This window comes from Loxodonta africana, chromosome 3, assembly GCF_030014295.1.
Source record: "Loxodonta africana isolate mLoxAfr1 chromosome 3, mLoxAfr1.hap2, whole genome shotgun sequence".
Classification (NCBI taxonomy): Eukaryota; Metazoa; Chordata; class Mammalia; order Proboscidea; family Elephantidae; genus Loxodonta; species Loxodonta africana.
In genome coordinates, this window is record NC_087344.1 from 10,340,552 (window position 1) to 10,362,866 (window position 22,315).

At 41.5% G+C, this 22,315-nt stretch overlaps 1 protein-coding gene across 5 annotated transcripts in view; it reads left to right on the forward strand.

Annotated features, from left to right (window-relative positions):
• The window catches only part of LOC100665551 (zinc finger protein OZF-like), a 41,300-nt gene that overhangs the window by 7,942 nt on the left and 11,043 nt on the right, over positions 1-22,315 (forward strand). For 2 of the 5 annotated variants that reach the window (XM_023540438.2, XM_023540437.2), the window contains 2 exons: positions 21,081-21,207; positions 22,159-22,309. In XM_023540438.2, coding sequence (XP_023396206.1) covers positions 21,081-21,207; positions 22,159-22,309 — 278 coding nt within the window. Of the gene's footprint in view, positions 1-20,450; positions 20,554-21,000; positions 21,208-22,158; positions 22,310-22,315 lie in introns of all 5 variants that reach the window. The other 3 variants (XM_023540439.2, XM_064280425.1, XM_023540440.2) reach the window with 3 other exon arrangements.

Consider the following 22,315-nt stretch of genomic DNA (forward strand, 5'->3'; position numbering starts at 1 on the left):
CACGGCCAGAGATTAGTGCCACATAGCCACGGCATCCCCTCCATTAGGGGCTACCCAGTATCTTCCTGCAGGGAGAAGGAGGGGGGAGTCTAATCAGTGTCCTTGTCCAACTATGGATGGGATTACTGTCCGGTCAGTCACCCTTGCTCAATCCCAGAGTCCTTGCAGGCAGCATCCATATTGGATATGTTTAAAACTCCACAGATGGGTGTATTTAAGTTCTCAGGATCACAGTTTCCACTTGAAGCAAATTTTGAGATCAGTTGTTACGTTCCTACTGATAAGTTTTTAATTTCATGAATAGATTTCTGAAACACAGAGGAATGCCTGTCTTAACTGATGTAGAAGCTACTCCAGAGCTTACTGAAATTTTGAGAAGCATCTGAAGGAATACTATGACATTTACCACGTGACTCCAGAACCCCGAATGTTTGAACTCAGCTAGCCATTTTGGAAACCTTCTGACAAGAGAGAAAATGAACCTACAGACCGATATCCCTAGTTACTGAGTTTCAACACAGAGCTCTGACTTAGTTTTTGATTTGCACGAATGTTTATCAGACCATTTCATAACAATTAGGCCCTATGAGATTAAATCTTGAATGGTTCTATACTTTTGAGTGGGAATTCCTAGGAAACACATTAACTACCACATTTGATTTATATTACTTTTAAAAGGAAAATTATTCTGTTTTTCCAATAGATAAGACCTTTGAAGCTTAAATCTCAATATGAATTAACAGTCCTTATGAAGACTTGTTCCTGCCCTTGTCTTCATCCAGACCACTCTTCCACCAGCTACCTTTAGATAACCAGCTTTTTGTCAACTTAGTTAAGCATCTGGCTAGTATTTCTTTATATAAATCCAAGCAAATAGAATTAAAGATTTTTATTTCCCCTACTTTGTTATACAAAAGATACCTGGAAATTTATACCCACTTTTTTCAGTTAACAGATTATCCTGGAGATCTGTTGCTAACAGTACATAGACAACTTGAGTCTAAAGTTGTATGAAACTCCATAAACTGCAGTTGGTGACTCTGTCTTAGCTTGTTGTTTAATTTTGTTTTTTTACCCTCGCCACCATGAATGGACACTTGGCTAGTTTCCCACATTCTCCTTTTACAGCGCTCACTGCAGTGAATGTAAGTGTAAATTTCAAAAAAGTTGAGGTATAATCAAAATGAAGGGACTGTCAAATTACTTGGGAAAATTAATGTGTAAAACTTGTATTTTCAGTTTTCAATAATGCTTTAAACTTTTTTTTTGTAAAGTACGTTATAAACAAAGCATGAAACTTTTCATGTCAAGTTTTAATAACAGTAATCTAAAAATTTTTTTAAACACCTGATTACAGATAGGACTTGGGGGGTCCTTAGAGCCTCCCGGTCACTATGTCCTGCCCTGATCTCACTAACCTGGAGGTTACCCCTCTCTGGGTATTCCAAATTTGTTTTTATTGTTATTGCTGTTATTACAGCTTTACCACCCAAGTCTTCACTCTTAAATGATATTTTGTTGAATTTTGCATCTTTTGAACTTTCTGCAGATGCACTGACTCTGCGTGGGTTCCTTTGTGACTTGTTTTCCTCCTGATGTTTTTGAGTTTCCTACGTGTCGCCTGTAGTACTAGTCTGCCCACATTGCTGTTTGTCTGTGATCCATTTTATGAATGGGCTACAATTTACCTATCCATTGTCCAGCCTACAAAATTCAGGTTATTTTTAGTTTAGTTTTTCCTCATGTGAATAGTGTTAGTCTGTTCATTCTCTTTCCAGGCTCCAAGTGCTCTTGCCCAATAACCCGCTAGCGAGAGGAAGCTGCCAAGTTGCAGACCATAGCCAGCCAAGGGTAAATTGACTAGGACATGCAGATGTAGTGTACCGGTCTCTCTCCTCCATAGTGCGTGTATGTATTTTATTTGCTTCATTTACTTGGCAACATGAGGTTTATCGAATTAATATTTGCATTGTAGAGGGCATGAAATGTTAACTTTAATTCTGCAATTATCGTAAACTGTACCACTCATCTGTCTGTCTGTTGCACTGTGGTGGCTTGTGTGTTGCTGTGATGCTGGAAGCTATACCACCGGTATTTCAAATACCAGCAGGGTCACCCATGGTAGACGGGTTTCAGCAGAGCCTCCAGACTAAGACAGCCTAGAAAGAAGGACCTGGCGATTGACTTCTAAAAACACTGACCATTGAAACCTTATGAATAGCGGCAAAACATTGTCTGGTATAGTGCCGGAAGATGAGCTTCTCAGGTTGGAAGGCACTCAAAATATGACTGGGGAAGAGCTGCCTCCTCAAAGTAGAGTCGGCCTTAATGACATGGGTGGAGTCAAGCTTTCAGGACCTTCATTCGTGGATGTGGCATGACACAAAACAAGAAGAAACAGCTGCAAACATCTGTTAACAATCGGAACATGGAATGTACGAAGTATGAATCAAGGAAAATTGGAAGTTGTCAAAAATGAAATAGTACACATAAAGATCAATATCCTAGGCAGAAAGGAGCCTGGTGGTGCAGTGGTTAAGCGCTTGGCCGCTATCCAGAAGGTCAGCGGTTTAAACCTACCAGCTGCTCTGCAGGAGAAAAGTGTGGCAGTCTGTGTCCATAGAGATTATAGCCTTGGAAACCCTACGGGGAAGTTCTGCTCTGTCATATAGGATCTCCGTGAGTTGGAATAAACTCTACGGCAGTGGGTTTGGCTTTTTGATTAGTGAGCTGAAATGGACTGGCATTGGCCATTCTGAGTCAGACAATCATATGGTCTACTATGCTAGTGTAAAAATAGTGTGGTGGAGGCGTCTGACCTCCTCTCACTTCAGCCGGGGAGAGAGAGTCATTTTCAGCCTAAACAGCACCAGCTGATTGCTGTGAGGCTGAGGTCAGACATACCTCCTCTCAGTAGCCTTTTTTTTTTTTTTTTTTAACCAATTCTGACACCAACCACCTGTCCCACAACACTCTCTACTTCTCTTCTGGGTTTGGTAATTGATTGCACTGGCCACACACAATTGCAGTGGCCATACTCACAGTCGTGGGGTTTATTAGGGAAGTACCATGTTACAATTCAGGTCAGGAACTGTCAGGGTGTAGTTCTTTGATCAGGACAGCTGCTCCTCAGCTGTGCCTGCAAGTAGGTCTCTCTCTGGCCCTTGGCCCCTCAGCCTGGCCTCTGCCATGCTCGGCAAGTGTTACAAAGCTCTTTCAGCTTTGCCGATAAGTGCTCAGAAGCACCCCACTCTGCCAGGGTCATGGGTTGAATTATGTCCCCCGAGAAATGTGTGTATCAGTTTGGTTGGGCCGTGATTTCCAGTATTGTGTGATTGTCCTCCATTTTGTGGTTGTAATTTTCTGTTAAAGAGGATTAGGGTGGGATTGTAACACCCTTACCCGGGTCACATTCCTGATCCAATGTAAAGGGAATTTTCCCTGGGGAGTGGCCTGCGCCACCTTTTATCTTACAAGAGATAAAAAGGAAAGGGAAGTAAGCAGAGAGTTGGGAACTTCATACGACCAGGAAAGCAGCACCAGGAGCAGAGCCCATCCTTTGGACCTTGGGTTCCAGGGCCTGAGGAGCTACTTGACCAGGGGAAGATTGATGATGAGGAATCTTCCTCCAGAGCTGACAGAAGAAAGCCTTCCCCCGGAGCTGACAGCTGAATTTGGGTGCGTAATCTACTAGACTGTGAGAAAATAAATTTCTCTTTGTTAAAGCCATCCACTTGTGGTATTTGTTACAGCAGCACTAGATGACTAAGACAGCCACTAAGCCTCAGCCTGAAGGCTCAGCTTTCTCACGCTCTGAGCCGGGAAGCCCACTGTGTCATCTCCTGCCTCTGCTGCCTTCATCCCTCTGCTGCAGCTTCTCACTGTCTTTGGTGGTGCAGCTCTCTCTCTCAGTCTCCTGGTCCCAGGAACTTCTCAGCTTGAGGATCCTGGGTCCAAAGGATGAACTTCCCTCTGGGCTCTTCCCTTCTCAGTGGTGATGAGATCCTCCTTTCCCGCCTCTATGATGGCTCACTTTAAGGTTGGTGGTGACAGAACTGGCCGATCACCTTGTTAGGGTTCTGTACACCTTATTTACATGGTCCCACCCCCACCCGGGAGGGATGCACCTCATTTACATTATTAGCAATCTCTGCAATCCCTTTGGTGAGCCACAAGCACCTGATTTGCATCGTCCTTACTCTGTCATTTGGTGGGAGTTACAAAAACTATGGCTAGAAGGGCCATATTAATTAATTCATTGCACTGCCACTGCAGACCACCCCCTAGCTCTTCTATCCATTGGCTCCTTCCTACGTGAAGGATTAACTTCCTCCCCCCAATCATTTTACCAGTTCAAAACAGTCATTAACAGTTAGTGCTTCAGTATGACAAAGAGTCCTCAGCTTGAGGTTACTAAGGTACCAGCCATTCAGGCCTGCTGCAGGTATCCATCTAATCTGGTCAGGTTCTCCAAAAGTCTTGGCTTCACCTTTTCTGGCTTCTGATAAAATTGAACTGAGAGAAGGTTATTAACCTTGCTCTTGAGTCTCTGAGCCTCACAAAGTATCAGCATAACAAAACCTTTAAGGGACTTCAGGTTTGGCCACTGCACTCCAGTCCAGCAGTGCCACCCCCTGTGTCGACTCTTTTAGAGTAGCTCCTTCTACAATGAACAGTTTTAACAGTTACAATTTACCCTGTTAACAGTTAGCACTCACAACTGAATCATATAATCCTATCAGCATCTTCCTCACTACTCTTCCCCAGACCTATCAGGAAATGAGGAAACTATTCAGTGGAGATCCTCCTCTGTCTCCCTCATTTTGAAACTAAGCACAGCCACGAAGACATGTAAGCCAGACACTTCATGCTTTTATCTCCCCCATTTTAGATAGCTGATGTTTAAATGGCTCATCGCTATCAAACCAGCACTCTGAGGAGACAAGCATTTTCCTTGGTGTGAAGAATCTTCTCTTCTTGTTGGAACTTTGAGTATCCGCATCCATAGGCAAAGAAGTCCAGTCCAGAACAAGCCATCAAATCGCAGCGCTTTACACCAGCTCATGGTGTAATATCATTCCCTCCTTTTGGTCAGGCTCTTGTCACCTTATCCCTAGCCATTCAAGTTAGGTCAATGGGTGCCAGATGTAGGCTCAGCAGTTCACACAACCCCCCGCACATCAGACCAACCAGCCCTTTCTCTCTCTCTGAACCCTAGGCTCTGTGGGCTCGGTCAACAGGTGCCAGTGGGCATGTCCAAACTCAGCCCATCTCTTCATTGCTGCACCTCCCCCAATTCCTTTCATTGAGGGGACCCAGGCGGTCACCGCAAATGAGCATACCAGGCTGTCCACTTGCTGGTGCCCTATAACTTTCAGCCCTGGAAGAGCCTTTTTATGGGCACTGACTTTTTCTGCTTCAGTGTACCCAAGGGCAAACCACTGGCAAAAAAATTCAAAAAACAAAATAGTCTTTTTTTTTCTTCTTCTTCTTTTCTGCAAGTCCTTCCTTCAAATGCAAGTCATGGGTTCTCTCAGCAGTTCTGGATAAGTCTGCATGTCTTTTCACATGCCAGTTTCCTGGATAGGGCTTAGTTTTTCCACCTGGGCCTCCAAGACTTTATATACACAGGGCTACTGGCTTAAAACAAAAGGCTGTGTTTCTTTTAGGCAAATCCTAGTTCCCCTTTTAGCTTCTCTTCAGTATTGGCTGCAGGCTGAGTTACAGGCTGCCTGTTGTCTATAATACCTAATAGTCATTTCTAGCATACCATTAGGTCTGTTTTACAACACTAGGTAGGAGGAACATTCAAATAAAACTTATAACCCTTATTGAAACATTCCACTCTTATCTTCTCCACAGTTGATCATCTTCCCATTCATATGCATATGGCCTCAGGCCTCTGGCTGGGTGGAACCTGTAGACCCTGGCCCCCATCTGTCATCTTGTTGATTCAACCTCTGTCTTGCCCCAGGCCACTTCAGATGCTGCTTGTCTCCCCTCAGCTGTAGCGCAACTATCATTTTCCTTTCAGCCATTACAGATAGCAACCAACGTAACCATCTAAGAATCAAAAGTTTTACTTTCCACACCCCCCCCCCTTTTTTTTCTCTTACAAAGTCCCATGCTTCCATGAGTCTGCAGGCATGGAGACGATCCCCGCTTAATGATACTCAATAAAAAAAGGGGCTTATTAAGTAAATTCACTGTGTCGCAGCCAGGAATGACAAACTGAAGGGGAATAGTGTCCCATTCGTGAAAAAGAACATTTCAAGATCTATCTGGAAGTACAGTACTGGCACTGATACAATAATACCTATGCCTACAAGGAAGCCCAGTTAATACTACTATTATTCAAATATATGCACCAACCATTAATACCACAGATACAGAAACTGAAGATTTTTACCAACATCTGCAGTCTTAAATTCATCAAACGTGCACTCAAGATGCATTGATAATATTGGTGATAGGCATGCGAAAGTTGGAAACAAGGAAGGATCAGTAGTTGAAAACTATGGCCTTGGTGATAGAAATGACACCAGATATCACGTGATAGAATTTTACAATTTTTTTTTCAACAACATAAATGGTGACTATACACGTGGATCTCACCAGATGGAATATACAGGAATCAAATTGACTACATCTGTGGAAAGAGACAATGGAGAAACTCAGCATCATTTGAACAAGGCCAAGAGACCGCTGCAGAACAGACCATCAGTTGCTCATATGCACGTTCAAGCCGAAGCTGAAGAAAATTCAAAATTAAAAGCCAAAATACAACCTTGAGTAAATCCCACCTGAATTTAGAGTCTATCTCAAGGATAGACTTGATGCATTGGACGCTAATTACCGAAGACCAGACATGTTGTGGGATGACATCAAGGACATCATGTATGAAGAAAGCAGAAGGTCGTTAGAGACAGGAAAGAAAGAAAGGACCAAAATACATGTCAGAAGAGACTATGAAACTTGTTCTTGAACATAGAGTAGCTGAAGCAAAAGGAAGAAATGATCAAGTAATAGAGCTGAACAGCAGATTTCAAAGGGCAGCTTGAGTAGACAAAGTTTTATAATGAAATGCAAAGAGACCTGAAGTTAGGAAACCAAAAGGGAAGAACACACTAGGCATTTTTCAAGCTGAAGAAACTGAGGAAAATATTCAGCTCTCGAGTTGCAATATTAAAGGATTCTGTGGGCAAAATATTGAATGACGCAGGAAGCATCAAAACAACATGGAAGGGATAGAATACACAGAATCACTGTGCCAAAAACAATTGGTCAGCGTATAACCATTTCAAGAAGTAGAATATGACCAAACTGATGGTTTTGAAAGAAGAAATCCAAACTGCACTTGAAGGAATTGCCGAAAAACAAGGCTGCAGGAATTGATGAAATACCTATGAGATGTTTCAACAGATGGGTGCAGCGCTGGAGGTGTTTACTCATATGCCAAGAAATTTAGAGGACAGCTACCTGGGCAGCTAGAAAAAAAAAGAAGAGATCTGTATTTGTGCCCACTGGAAAGAAAAGTAATCCAATAGAGTGCGGAAATTATTGAAAATATCAATATCGTATCCAAGTAAAATTTTGCTGAAGATAATTCACAAATGATTGCAGCAGTGCGTCAACGGGGTACTGCCAGAAATTCAGGCCGGATCCAGAAGAGGACTTGGAATGAGGGATATCATTGCTGATGTCAGGTACATCTTGGCCGAAAGCAGAGAATACCGGAAAGATGTTTACCTGTGTTTTACTCACTATGCACAGGCACTCAACTGTATGGATCATAACAAATTATGCATAACATTGTGAAGAATGGGAATTCCAGAACACTTAATTGTGCTCATGCAGAACCTGCACCTAGACCAGGATGCAGTTGTTTGAACAGAACAAGGGACACTGCATGGCTTAAAATCAGAAAAGCTTTGAGTCAGGCTTGTATCCTTTTACTATACTTACTCAATCTGTATGCTGAGCAAACAACCTGAGAAACCAGACTATATGAACAAGAACGTGGCATCAGGATTGGAGGAAGACTCATTAACAACTTGCGATATGCAGATGACACAACCTTGCTTGCTGAAAGCGAACAGGAGTTTGAAGCACTTACTGATGAAGATCATAGAGTACAGCCTTCTGTATGGATTACACCTCAACCTGAAGAAAACAAATCCTCACAACCGGACCAGTGAGCAACATCATGATAAGTGGGGAAAAGATAGAAGTTGTCAAGGGTTTCATTTTACTTGGATCCGCAAGCAACGCCCAAGGAAGCAGCAGTCAAGAAATCAAAGGATGTTTTGGATTGGTCAAATCTGTTGCAGAAAACCTCTTTAAAGTGTTAAAAAGTAAAGATGTCACCTTGAAGACTTACGATAAGCCTGACTTAATCCATAGTATTGTCAGTCATCTCATTTGCATGTGAAAGCTGCATGATGAATTAGGAAACACAAAGAAGAGCTGATGCCTTTGAATTACGGCATTGGCAAATAATATTGAATATACCATTGGCTGCCAGAAGAACAAATAAATCAATACGGAAGAAGTGCAGCCAGAGTGCTCCTTGGAAGTGAGGATGGTGAGACTTCATCTTGTATACTTTAGACATATTATCAGGAGGGGTCAGTCCCTGGAGAAGGACATCATGCTTGGTAAGGTAGAGGTCAGTGAAGAAGAGGAAGACCCTCAAAGAGATGGTTTAATACAGTGGGTGTAACAATGGGCTGAAACATAGCAGTGATTGTGAGGATGGCGCAGGCCCTGCTCGGTGTTTGGTTTTGTTGTACATGGGGTAGCTGTGAGTTAGAACCAACTCAATGGTACCTAACAACAACGCCTCAGTGCTGAGAAGGCTGTGCATATTTTCATACTGTTCTGTCGTTCATCTTTCTCTGAGCTTTTAGAGATTTTTTATAACTTTTGGAAATACATTTTTCATTTATTTATATTTAGAAACTTTTCCTAGTATGTAGTTCATATACTCACTCACTTTTTGCTGTCCATGATGAATAGAGCTGAATTTTAATTTTAATTTTAGTTGAGCATGTCAGCCTGTTCCCTTCTGCCTTTTCTTATTTCAGAGCCCTGGTGATGCAGTGGTTAAGAGCTTGGCTGATAACCAAAAGGTCTGTAGTTCGCATCCACCAGCCGCTCCCTAGAAACCCTGCGGGGTAGTTTTACTCTGTGCCGTAGGCTGCTATGAACTGGAATCAGCTCGATGGTGATGGATTTGGTTTTGGTTTTTTCTTGTTTCAGAATTTTTTCTCTATTCTGATGGCATAAAATCATTTGTTTATAACTTCTGACACGGTTATAATTTTACATTTTCACATTTAAAATTAATCTATTTGGAACTTATTTTTGCATATGGAGTAGGTAGGTGTCTTAGGCTTGGTTCTCAAAACCAGTGAAGCATACACACACACACACCCACCCATATATATGTGTACATATATATGTTTGTATATATGCACGTCATTGTATGTGCGTACATATATATGTATATGTACATGTACACACCCATTGGAGTTGAGTCGATTCTGACTCATAGGGACTCTATAGGACAGAGTAGAACTGCCCCATAGAGTTTCCAAGGAGCTCCTGATGGATTTGAACTGCCGACCTTTTGGTTAGCAGTCGTAGCTCTTAGCCAGTATGCCACTAGGGTTTCCATGTACATGTACATATATATGTATATACATGGAATGTCATGGACTGAATTGTGTCCCCCAGAAATATGTGTCAACTTGGGTAGGCCATGATTCCCAGTATTGTGTGGTTGTCCTCCACTTTGTGATTGTAAAGAGTATTAGGTGGGATTGTAATGCCCTTACTAAGGTCACATCCCTGATCCATTGTAAAGGGAGTTTCCCTGGGGTATGGCCTGCACCCACTTTTATCTTACAAGAGATAAAGGAAAGGGAAGCAAGCAGAGAGTCAGGGACCTCCTACTGCTAAGAAAATAGTGCTGGGAGCAGATCATGTCATTTGGACCCGGGGTTCCTGCACAGAGAAGCTTCTAGTCCAGCGGAAGATTGATGACAAGGACCTTCCTCCAGGGCCAACAGAGAGAAAAAGCCCTCCCCTGGAGGTGACACCCTGAATTTGGACTTCTAGCCTACTACACTGTGAGAGAATAAATTTCTCTTTATTAAAGCCATCCACTTGTGGTATTTCTGTTATAGCAGCACTAGATGACTAAGACTATATATACATATATTTTTGTGTATATATATATACACACACACACAGGCCCACACACACAAATATGTATGTATATACAGAGAGAGAGACTTATCTCAAGGAAATGGCTCACATGGTTGTAGAGGCTGGCAAGTCCCAAATCTGTGGGTCAGATGTTAGATTGTAGGCTTCTCCTGACTTGCATAGCTGCAGGGGCTGACAAACCAACAATCGGAGATTGCTAGGTTAGATGGCAGGCTGATGGCTCTTGAGCTGAGAGGCTGACAAATCCATGATCAGCAGATAGGATGGCAGGCTGTTGGCTCACAGGCTGTGGAGACTGACAGATCCCAAGGTCGGCTGACAATAAGTCAGGCTGCTCCCTAAAGTCCCAGTAACCAGAGGTCAGAGATAATGAGCTGGATGCAGGATCCAGAGTGAGTAAAAGCCAGTGAGCTTTGCCAGAACATTCATATATATTGGATGCAGGCTACGCTCCTGAAGAAACTCCCTTTATAACCAATTGGCTTTTCACATCAGATCACATCATGGAGGTGATTACATTATATAACCAAATTGAAGATAACTACATCACTACATAAATACCAAACTACATCATTATATAACTGCCAAACCACTGAGAATCGTGGCCCAGCCAAATTGACATACGACCTTAACCATCATAGTCCGCCACTTGTTAACTTGGCACCTGTACACATCTCCTTCAGCCAAAAGCCAATTAAAAAGTCATACTTGGGCCTAACATGCATGCGTATGACTGAAAACACACTAACTCACTTTACATGTTATGTTTTATTATTTAAAAAAGCAAAAATATTAGATGCACACTTACAGGGAAGGGTTCTCATAACAATAGTCCTCGTTTCTGCAGTTGGTAATGTGGTCATAACTGGTATTTACAACTACCTTTTTCTAGCACCCATTCTGTGTTTTCTTTGCCCTCAGCAAGCACTTCTGCTGTTGGTTCCTTGCCTGGTAGAGTGACCCAGATCTTCACTGCTGAAGTGTCTAGGCCATTAGTCATATCGGAATTTGGTTGCTATAATTTTCCACTGACTTTAATCACAGCATGGTAGTAACAAGAGATGCCTTAAGGGATCTCCTGTATTCTAGACATTTACCTCCATTATGTAAAATCAGTCCAATTTCCCCTTGGAAATCAGGATCAGTCATACCAGCCAATACAGGGACTCTCTTTGCCTGTTGATCTAGAGGTATGAAGAGCCCAAAGTGGCTGGGTGACATTTTTCTCTTCCAGTTCAGTAGAACTATTGTCGTGTCTCCTGGTGAGAGCATTCCTCCTTTTGGAACTAAGACCTCTAGACCCGCAGAGCATAGGGTCGCGGGGACAGGAGGCAAAATTTATGGACTGCACCACTTGGGGGAATAGTGGTGCCACTCCCATTTCTACCCCTTTATTGCTGGACCCATGAATCCTGGCTGTAACAACACTATAATATATATCGGATGCGTACACATATATCCTGGAAAACGTTGCCCCAACCCTCCAAGATATGCCTCCTTGCTGGTACCGTAATTGAGTCACCATTCCAGCTGCTTCAGAATGATGGGGAACGTTGTTGTTAGATGCCACAGAGTTGGTTCAATACTCATGGTGACCCTAGATACAACGGAAGGAAACAGTGCCTGGTCCTATTCCATCCTCACAATTATTGTGCCCGATGCCATTGTTGCAGCCAGTATGTCATTACACTCGTTGAGGGTCTTCCTCTTTTTTTGCTGACCCTCTACCTTACCAAGCATGATGTTCTTCTCTAATGACTGGTCCCTCCTGATAACACAACTGATATATGTGAGACAGAGTCTCACTGTCCTTGCTTCTAAGCAGCATTCTGGCTATACTTCCTCCAACAGAGGTTTGTTTGTTCGTCTGGCAGGCCTACCACACACCTTTCCTGATTTTGAACCACTCAGTAGCCCATTGTTCTGTTCAAACGATGCCCTCTTGGTTTTAAGTCAAAGTCATACACTCAACACAATGTTATTGACAGCATGATCTGGCTTAAAATGGCGGAAGGTGTTCTCCCTCTTGAAGCCGCATGGTCACAAAGTAGTGTGTGTGTTTGTTGTTACAAAGTGTTATATTTAACCCAAATTTTTAATATAATTGGCTTTACGGCAGACCATTCTCAAGTACGAGTTGTACGTAAGTTCAACATTTGTAACCCAGGGACTTATTGTACATTGTTTTCCTTTAGTTCTTTGTGCATGTTTTCTTTTAGCTCTTTCCCTCTAGCCTGCTTTGAGACTGTGGGCCTCCACCTCTACAAGACTGCCACTTAACCAGGGAGCAGTTGCAGCATGGGCAAGTAGAAAATTCTACAAAGCTCTCCTACCATTTTGAAGCCTACCTTTTTCTTGAGTCTGTGTTTGCTCGGTTTCAGTAAACCTTTGACTGGTTCTAAAGTTTTTACAGAGTTGAACATTTTCTGCTTGTTTGTATATTGTGTGTGTATGTGTGTGTGTGTGTGTGCGTGCATGTATGTTTCCTGGTGGATAGAGCTTGGAACTACTTATGTCTCCATCTTTCTGACCTATGTCCAATTTCTCTCCGTCCCTTTACTTTTAATATGTCTGTCTTTATATGTAATGTGGATTTCTTGTAGACCAAATACTTTTTATGTTTTAATTAGATAAGGTGATTATTGTTATAGTTTTATTAATATCTACCTTATTTGTTATATTTTTTGCCCTTTGTTTCTTTTTTATCTTTTGCCCTTTTCTCCTTCTGTTTTAATTGAGCATTTTATGTGATTCCATTTTCTCTCTGCACTTAACATAGATGTTCTATGCTAAATGTGCTTCCGGTGATGCTATAAAACGAAATGGTTAACAAATGATTGAATACCAGAGGGAAGGTAATTCATTTTATGCAGTGACAAAGAACTTGCGTGAATTATGTTTGAATGTTTGGTGGAAGGTAAAACTTGTGACTGTGCGTTCTGTCTCTGCCCTACAGTGCTTGTGGTGTATTTTTCCAGAGCTGTTTATTGTTTTTTTCATCATTGATCTCTTTGGGGCCGTGGTGGCACAGTGGTTAAGAGCTTGGCTGGTAACCAGTAGGTCGGCAGTTCGAATCCACCAGCTGCCCCTTAGAAACCCTATGGGGCAGTTCTACTCTGTCCTGTAGGGTCCCTACAAGTCAGAATTGACTCGACGGCAATGGATATACTAATACTATACTGTCCAGTATAACCCAGAAAATATTATAGTTTAATTAAAAAAATGAACATATAAAAATACTATTTTATATATCATACACTCCCATATACATTTTTGAAGTTGTGTGTGTGTGAGAAAGAGAGAGAGAGAAATTATACAGTGAAATTTGTGAGAGCTGGAATTCAACGGGACTGCCTTGTTTTTTTGGGTTTTGCAAGTTTTCCACCTTTGAAAGAGTGCGGTCTTAGCACTTTTCTCTCTCTCGTTTTAGTGGAAAATATTTGAGTTTTCCTTCTCTGACAGGTTTCTGCCCTTACACAGGTTTCAGGTTTCTTACGTTTTCCTGTATAAAAAATAAAATTAGTTAGAATGTTATGGAAATCCATTGGAAATAATGATATATTAATATTTGTGGAAAACAGTTTTCTAAGAGCATGCTCTATCTTTTATATCAGTTCCTTTGGATGTCATTTGATAAGTTTCATAATTTTTTCATTGTTGTTGTGTGCCACTGAGTCAATTCTGACTCCTAGTGACTCTGTATGACATAGCAGAGCTACCCCAGAGGGTTTCCTACGCTGCAGTCTTTACGGGAGCAGATCAGCAGGCCTTTTCTTCCACAGAGCCGAACTACTGACCTTTCAGTTAGCAGCCGAGTGTTAACCATTGTACCGTTATTCACTTTATTACACTCCTTTTTGGTACCTTTTATTTTTACTAAAATATATGTTTTTGAAATTAATTTCTCAACTCAGCTGCTGTGTCTATAAATGAAATACTTAGAATAAACTTTGATATTTATTTTGTTATCTGAATACTTGCTTAAATCTCTCAGTTCTATAATCATCTGTACAATCTTTTGGGGTTCTACATACACAGTTGTTCAATGTATAAAATGAATTGGGATGGGGTTTTTTTTGTTTCCCTCTTTAACATTTTATTTCTTTACCTTTTTTGGTATGTACTGGCAACAACCTCTAGGATAATGTTGAATAAGAATGGAATAATGAGTATCCCTGTTTTTTATCTGCGTTTATTGGGAAAGTGTTAAATTTTTCAGTACGTATGTTCTTTGGTGCACATGTTTTGTATTTTCCTATTGAGCGTGTTTCTTTTCCTTTCTAAATTTAATAAATGTTTTTGACATACACGCAGAAAAATGTATAATAAATATACCAAAACAAAAACCCATTGCCTTCACTCTGTCCTCTTGATACAGTATCTTGTCATTATGATCATATAAATGATGGTGATCATAAATGAGCTGCACAGTTGGTCTCATGTATCTGATTGAACTAAGAAGCACACTCCTCAAGTGTATTATTTTTTGTTTTTTATAGTCCTGTCTAATTTATGTCTGAAGAGTGGGCTTCAGTAATGGTTTTAGTTTTGGGTTAACAAAGCGCCTGGGGGCTATAGTTTCGGGTGTTCCTCCAGTCTCTGTCAGACCATAAAGTCTGATCTTTTTATGTGAATTTGTGTTCTGCTCCACACTTTTCTCCCAGTCCATCCAGGACCCTCTGTTTTGTTCCCTGTCAGGGCGGCCATTGGTGGTAGCCGGGCGCCATCTAGTTCTTCTGGTCTCAGGCTGGTGGAGTCTCTGGTTCATGTGGTCCTTTAGTCTCTTGGGCTGATATTTTCCTTCATTCTCCTTTGCTTCATATGGAATGGAACCAACTGATGCATCTTAGATGGCCACTTGCAAGTTTTTAAGACCCCACATTGCCACTTACCAAAGTGGGATGCAGAACATTTTCTTAATAAACTTTGTTATGCCATTTGACCTAGATGTCCCCAGAAACTGTGATCCCCAGGCGCCAGCCCCAGCTACTCTGTTCCTTAAAGTGCTTGAATGTGTCTAGGAAACTTCTGTGCTTTTGCTTTGGTCCAGTTGTGCTGACTTCCCCTGTATTGTGTGTTGTCCTTCACTGAAGTTGAACCTTGTCTATCTAGTTTGATTTCCCCTCCCTCTCCCTTGCCACTCTTGTAACCATCGAGAATGCTTTTTTTTGTGTTTAAACCTTTTTTTGAGTTCTTATAGTAGTGGTCTCATACAATATTTGTGCTTTTGTGATGGAATAATTTCACTCAGTGTAATCCTCTCCAGATTCATGCATGTTGTGAGATGTTTTGCGGATTCATCATTGTTCTTTATGGTTGCATAGTATTCCATCGTGTGTATGTATGTACTGTAATTTGTTTATCCATTCATTTGTTGATGGGCACCTCAGTTGTTCCCATCTTTTGCTATTGTGAATAACGCTGCAGTGAACCTGGGTGTGCATATGTCTATTTGTGTGATGGCCCTTATTTCTCTCGGGTGTATTCCTAGGAGTGGGATTGCTGGCTCGTATGGTATTTCTTTTTTTAGCTTTTTAAGGAAGCGGCAAATCATTTTCCAAAGTGGTTGTGCCATTTTATATTCCCACCAGCAGTGCATAAGTGTTCTAGTATTTTCACAGCCTATCGTTTATTATTTTGTGTTTTTTGGATTAGAGCTAGCTTTGTTGGGTGAGATGGTATTTCATTGTAGTTTTGATTTGCATTTCTCTAATAGCTAATGATCCTGAGCATTTTGTCCTGTGTCTGTTAGCTGCCTGAACATCTAGATTGTTGAAGTGTCTGTTCATATCCTCTGCTCATTTTCTTTTAAGTTTTTTTTTTTGTACTTTTGATGAAGGCTTACAGAACAATCTAGTTTCTCATTAAAGTTAGTACACATATTATTTTATGACATTGGTTAACAACCCCATGGAATGTCAACACTCTCCCTTCTCTGCCTTGGGTTCCCTATTACCAGCTTTCCTGTCCCCTCCTGCCTGTTAGTCCTTGCCCCTGGGCTGTTGCGGCCCTTCAGTCTCGTTTTATGTCCTCTACCCTTTTTTAAATTGGATTGTTTGTCTTTTTGTCATTGAGGTATTGCAGTATCTTGTTGATTTTAGAGATTACACCCTTATGGGATATGTCATAGCCAATTTTTTTGTCCGAGTCCCTAGGTTTCTTTTTACTCTTTTGGTGAAGTGTTTTGATGAGCATAAGTGGTTTTTAGGAGCTGCCAGTTATCTAGTTTCTCTTCTGGAGTTTGCGCATTGTTAGTAACGTTCCGTATACCGTTTATGCTTTGTATTAGGGCTCCTAGGGTTGTTCTGCTTCACTTTTGAAGGATAATTGAGCTGGATGCAGAGTCTAGGTTGGTAGTTTTTGGGTTTGTTTTCCCTCTCAACACTAAACATTTCACTCCCGTCTCTTCTTGCTTGTGTGATTTCTTAAGAGAAATGTTACGTAATTCTTCGTGTGCTCTTCTTTAGGGAGTTATTTTCTTTTCCTCCTCTGTTTTCATTCAGTATTTTTCTCTCTGATTTTCTGTAATGTGAATATCATATGCCTAGGTATAACTTTTTTGGTGTTTATCCAGCTTGGTGTTCTCTGAACTTAGTGAATCTGTGGGTTGGTGTCTGTCATTAATTTTGTAAAATCCTTAGCCATTATTACCTCAAATATTTCTCTTGTTCATTCCTACTTTCTTTCATTTGTGATATTAACCAATACCTGTATGTTCCACCTTTTGTAATTATCCCACAGCTTTTGGATATTTTCTTCCATCCATTTCATTCTTATTTGTATTTCAGTTTGGAAGTTTTTACTGGCATATATTCCACTTGATTCTTTCCTTGGATTTCCGGTTATTTGAGGAACTTCTTAAAGGCATTCTTCATTTTGTTTACAGTGTTTCTGATTTCTAGCATTTTCTTTGGATTCTTACCATTTCCCTGTCTCTGCCCCACATTACCCATCTGTTCTTGCATGTTATTTCCCTTATTTATTAGAGCTCCTAGCATGTTAATTCTGCTATAAAAGATCTCTTTAAACTGTTAAAAAGCAAAGATGTCACTGTGAGGGCTAAGGTAAGATGTCACTTTGAGGGCTAAGGTACTCCTGACCCAAACTGTACTATTTTTAACTGCCTCATATGCATATGAAAGCTGGACAATGAATAAGGAAGACTGAAGAAGAATTGATGCATTTGAATTACGGTGTTGGAGAAGAATATTGAATATACCATGGACTGCCAGAAGAAAGAACAGATCTATCTTGGAAAAAGCACAGCTAGAATGCTCCTTGGAAGGGAGGATGGTGAGACTCCACCTCAAGTACTTTGGGCATGTTAGCAAGGGGACCAGTTCCTGCATGCTTGCTAAAGTGGAGGGTCAACAAAAAAGTGGAAGACCCTCAATGAGATGGACTGACACAGTGGCTGCAACAATGGGCTCAAACACAGCAGTTCAAATCCACCAGGCGCTCCTTGGAAACTCTACGGAGCAGTTCTACTCTGTCCTATAGGGTCGCTATGAGTCGGAATCGACTTGACTGCACTGGGTTTGGTTTTTTGGGTTTGGCGCCCCTGAGCAGTGAACTCACATGTTCTTGTCTCCTTATTTCCTACCTCCCTTGGGTGTAATAGGAAGCCTTGTTGGGTCTGGAGTTAGGTGTTTCACTTTTGCAGATCAGTTAGACTCTGGTAGAATAGTTTCCCTTGATGGCAGGCTTTGTTAATTACAGAATGTGCTAGATGACTTTCGAAAGGCCCCTCTTCCTCTTCTCCCGACTGCAAGCACGAGGTGATTTTTCTCTGATTGTCACAAGAGGAACGGGTAGGGCTCCTAGAGTTAAACTCAAAAAGCTGTGTGAATCTCTCTAAGATTCAGCTTCGCTGGCGTTATTAACCCTCAAGCGTGTCCACACAACCTTCAAGCGATTTGTCAGTTACAGTTCCAGGCTTCCTACCCCATACGGCTTCTGGCTGTGGTTTCTGCGCCTGGGCTTCAGCTCGGGTACGGTTCTCTGTCTCTGCATGTGTACCTCCAGTTTCGGGGGCAGCAGTTTGCCCTGTGACCTCAGTTCTCTGTGTTCAGCTTTTTTTGTTGTTGTGAGGACAGGACAGGTGTGGCGACTTCCAAACTCATGTATCAGACCAGAAGCTAGAAGACTTTGGTCGTGTTTCGTATCGTTACTATTGTCTTTATTTTCATATTACTTACTTTATACTATTTATTTATGTTGCTTTTATTTTTCCAGTGTCCCAAATTTATGTATTTAGCCTATTACTAATGACCTTTCCCTCTCTGGGAATAAGCAATGTATATTTTCTTTCCTGGGAATGAAGGTCAGTGGAGGGCTTTGACTCTTGTGCTTTTGCGCTGGGACATGTTGAAATTGATGAGCATGTGAAATCTGTATGAGTATTTGCGAAATTATCATAATATGCTTTCAAGTTTTTAGAACTGAAAGCGTGGCTTTTTTTCCTATACCAAGCCAGGTTTCACTGGTGTACCCTGAAATGCTCGGTTTGCTTTGCCTTGCACTAACAGTAAAGATAAAGATGCTCATGCTACTTGCTGAGCACCCCCTTCTTGTGCCACATTTTCCTTAGAACTGACCGCCCCTTGACATTATATCCTATCGTTTACTTACTTTCCATACCCGAAGAATTTATGGTTCGTGTGCATCTGGATGTGTCTGTTTTGTTCACTTATGTACCTGCTTTGGCACACGAAGTAGGCTCTGCGTCAGTATTACCTAAATGGATTTTAATAAATGAAGAAACCAGAGGTTAGGACCTGAAGGGAAGCCGTCTTGACTGAGACACGGCACTTTGCCATTAGAAGGACCTCCAGGTTGTCTGAATGGAATGGGATGTTTCACTTGTCTCCTCTCCCTAGGACCCAGCAGGGCTCTAGATCATACATGGTGTTTAGGAGAATAACAGCAAGAATAATAATAAAACTATTTGTATATGAACAGAAATGTTGTTTTCAGCAATTTAGGCCTCAAAGACAAATTGACTTGCATTCTAACATTCTAACTGAGCAACATTGAGGATGTGACTAATTAATCGTTTCCAACAGGTATTTCAGCTTTTGAAATAATACCTGCTTAGGAGACTCATGGAAACCCTGGTGGCGTAATGGTTAAGTGCTACAGCTGCTAACCAAAGGGTCGGCAGTTTGAATCTGCCAGGCGCTCCTTGGAAACTCTGTGGGGCAGTTCTACTCTGTCCTGTAGGGTTGCTATGAGTCGGAATCGACTCGACGGCACTGGGTTTGGTTTTGGTAGGAGAGTCATTACGAGATATTAATGGGCTAGTGTGTAAAGCTGCCTGCAAAACTTTTCACGCATCATAGTTGCTCAGTAAACTTTTTCATGGCTTTAATCTGTGTAACCTGGCCCACCACAGTGGAAGAGACTTTTGAATTTGGGCTGTTGGTTGACATTCCTGTGATACCATCATACCAGGAGTAATGAGAGATGACGTAGGCAGCTTACCTGACCCCCTGCCCTGACAAGAAGAGCCATCCTATTCTGTAGCTGCTCTGCCGTTCAGCCCTATTTTAGCATCATTAGTGCAGTAGAACAACCTTTTCTCTCCTCACTACATGGGGAAGCTAGTGGGTTACGGATATTTCACAGAGACCACTCTTACAGCCCAGGGCATTACAGTGGTCAGGGTTTAGGTAGTCACACTTACGTGCGTTCCAGGGGCTGCAAAAATGAGAAATTTTTGGAGTGGGACTTCGAGAGGGCTGATGTGTGTTTGTTTCTGGGAATCACCGGCATTTTAACAGCTAAACTCTCTGTACTTCAATTAACTTACTGAGAAAATTAACTTATTTACAAAATGAGAATCTTAACCCCTTCTTCTCAGTCGGAAAACACAAGGGCATGCTACGATGGGTTTTTCAGAGAGAGGGCTTTTTATCAGAACTTTAGAGTGTTGTTGTTTTTTTTTTTTTGTGGGCACCTGGATGTGTGTTGAGGGGGAACAGTCACTGATAATTGGTGTACAGTACCATTGGATGTGGAAAATTTGATGATTTTGTAGAACTCTGAATTCTCATGTTTCCTGTCTCTCAATTAAGCTTCGTTTAATTTTTCAGTACCTTGCCTGTTTCCATGTATGGAACAGAAAGCGTGATAGCAGAACTGCTCAGTTACTGAAAAATTGGTGACAAACATATCAAGATTCATAATTCTTGAAAAGAATATTTTCTTTTCTGCAGGTGCTCCTGTCACTTCCTGATCATCTGGGGTTTTTCAAGAAAATACAGTCAGGTCAGGCCCTTGATTGCCAGTTTCCTTGTGTGGGCCTATGGGCCTCCCATGGTGAGGGGCAAAAGGAGAAACTGCCAGTCCTTAAGTGTTTCCCCATTGTAAATATCTCATTCTGCTATTTCCCTGTGCTTCGTGTCTTGTTGTGTGTTCTGGTCGATCATTTCGAAAAAGGTGAAATTATTTTTCACAAGGAAGTAGTGATCTAAATGCAGAAATAATACTTTCACTTGTAGAGCCTTTCTCTAATTACTGCTATGTGGTCTGACTGTCCTAGTACATAAATACAGAGTGGAATGACACTGGAATTGGCCACAATCAAACTGTGGAGAGATAATTTCCTTGTGTTGGGAGTATTGTTAAGTCTGTTGAGACAGGATGCAATCACTGAGGAAGTGAATGTGGAGAGTGAAGGGAAGAGGCCAATAGCTAATCCCTAGAGTAGACCTTGGTAGAATATAGACCCTTGTGTCAAATCCTCGTGAATTCTTGGTTTCCCAGGACTGTCAGCCTCACGCTTCCCTTTGCACACGTTGGAGTACATAATACCTTGCTGATCCAGAATGTGTGGGATATTTTAGGACTCACTTGTCATTGAGGATGTGGCTGTGGACTTTACTCCAGAAGAGTGGACTTTGTTGAATCTTCCTCAGAGGAAACTCTATAGAGATGTGATGATGGAAACCTTGAGAAACCTGGCCTCAGTCGGTAAGGATGGCATCATTTTTTTCTTTTCTTTAAATTTTCTCCTCTAGTGGACAGATGTATCGTACTCATTGAACCTGCACCAGCATTTGGGCTGAGGAGTGGAAATAATGGTGATAAATAATACAGGCATGGTCATTTGCTCTATGGAGCTTATATATGCTGGCTTCCCTGTAAACATATAAAACTATGTATTAAAATGACTATTTCTCTTGTGGTTAAAAGCCTTGAGGCACTTTTAAGTGTTCTAAGTGTGAGAATTAGCTCCATGGGACACTTGGGCACTGAGAGATTTGTGGTTGGGGACCTCGTGAATTCTATTACTGTGTTCATTACAAGTTTCACATGATTATTTTGCTGAAAATAAACTCAATAAACTCCTGACTTCAGGAGACTCCGAAGACCAAAATACCGTCTCAGTGTAAATGAAATGTTCATTGCTCCTCACTCTCATTTCCTGTGATCTGTCTTTCTCCATTAGTACTATGTCAGGTACACATATTTGTCCTCCCAGATAACCAAGAGAAAGATCTGAGGAGAGTAGAGATAGGACTCTTTCAGTGCCACCGTACTGGGGAGAAAGCAGGAAGTCAGAAATCTTTTGAAGGACCAGCCCTGTGTGGAGGGAATTAGATTTGAATGAATCAGTTAGAAAAAGTCTCTTTTGGGTTGAGGAGAGTGACCTTTACGGATATATGAGGTTACTTTTTTGATTTTTCCCAGTCTTCTTACACCTGTGTTCATGGAGAAAGACCTTCCCCTTTCCCTCTTGCGTTTACATTGTACATTTTCACGTTACATACGTCTTCATATGTTTCCTAGTAAATTACTTTCTGACCTTTGCCAGACATCTGCATGCTTCAGAGTCCTTTGCTCACAACTGTCTTTTTCCTCCTAATAATTTCCTTCTTTTTTGTTTCATATTGTGAACCTCTACTTTGATCATTGCATTAGTTTCTGAAGACCTTGATGGTGGAGAAAAATTATCTAGTGAACATATTACAGAGGAAGTCTTGAAGAGAAACACCTGGTTATCCGTGTTAGGAGAAACCGGTGAATTGCATGGCTTTGAAGATCAACGTAAAAACCAGGGGAGACATATAAGGTGAGT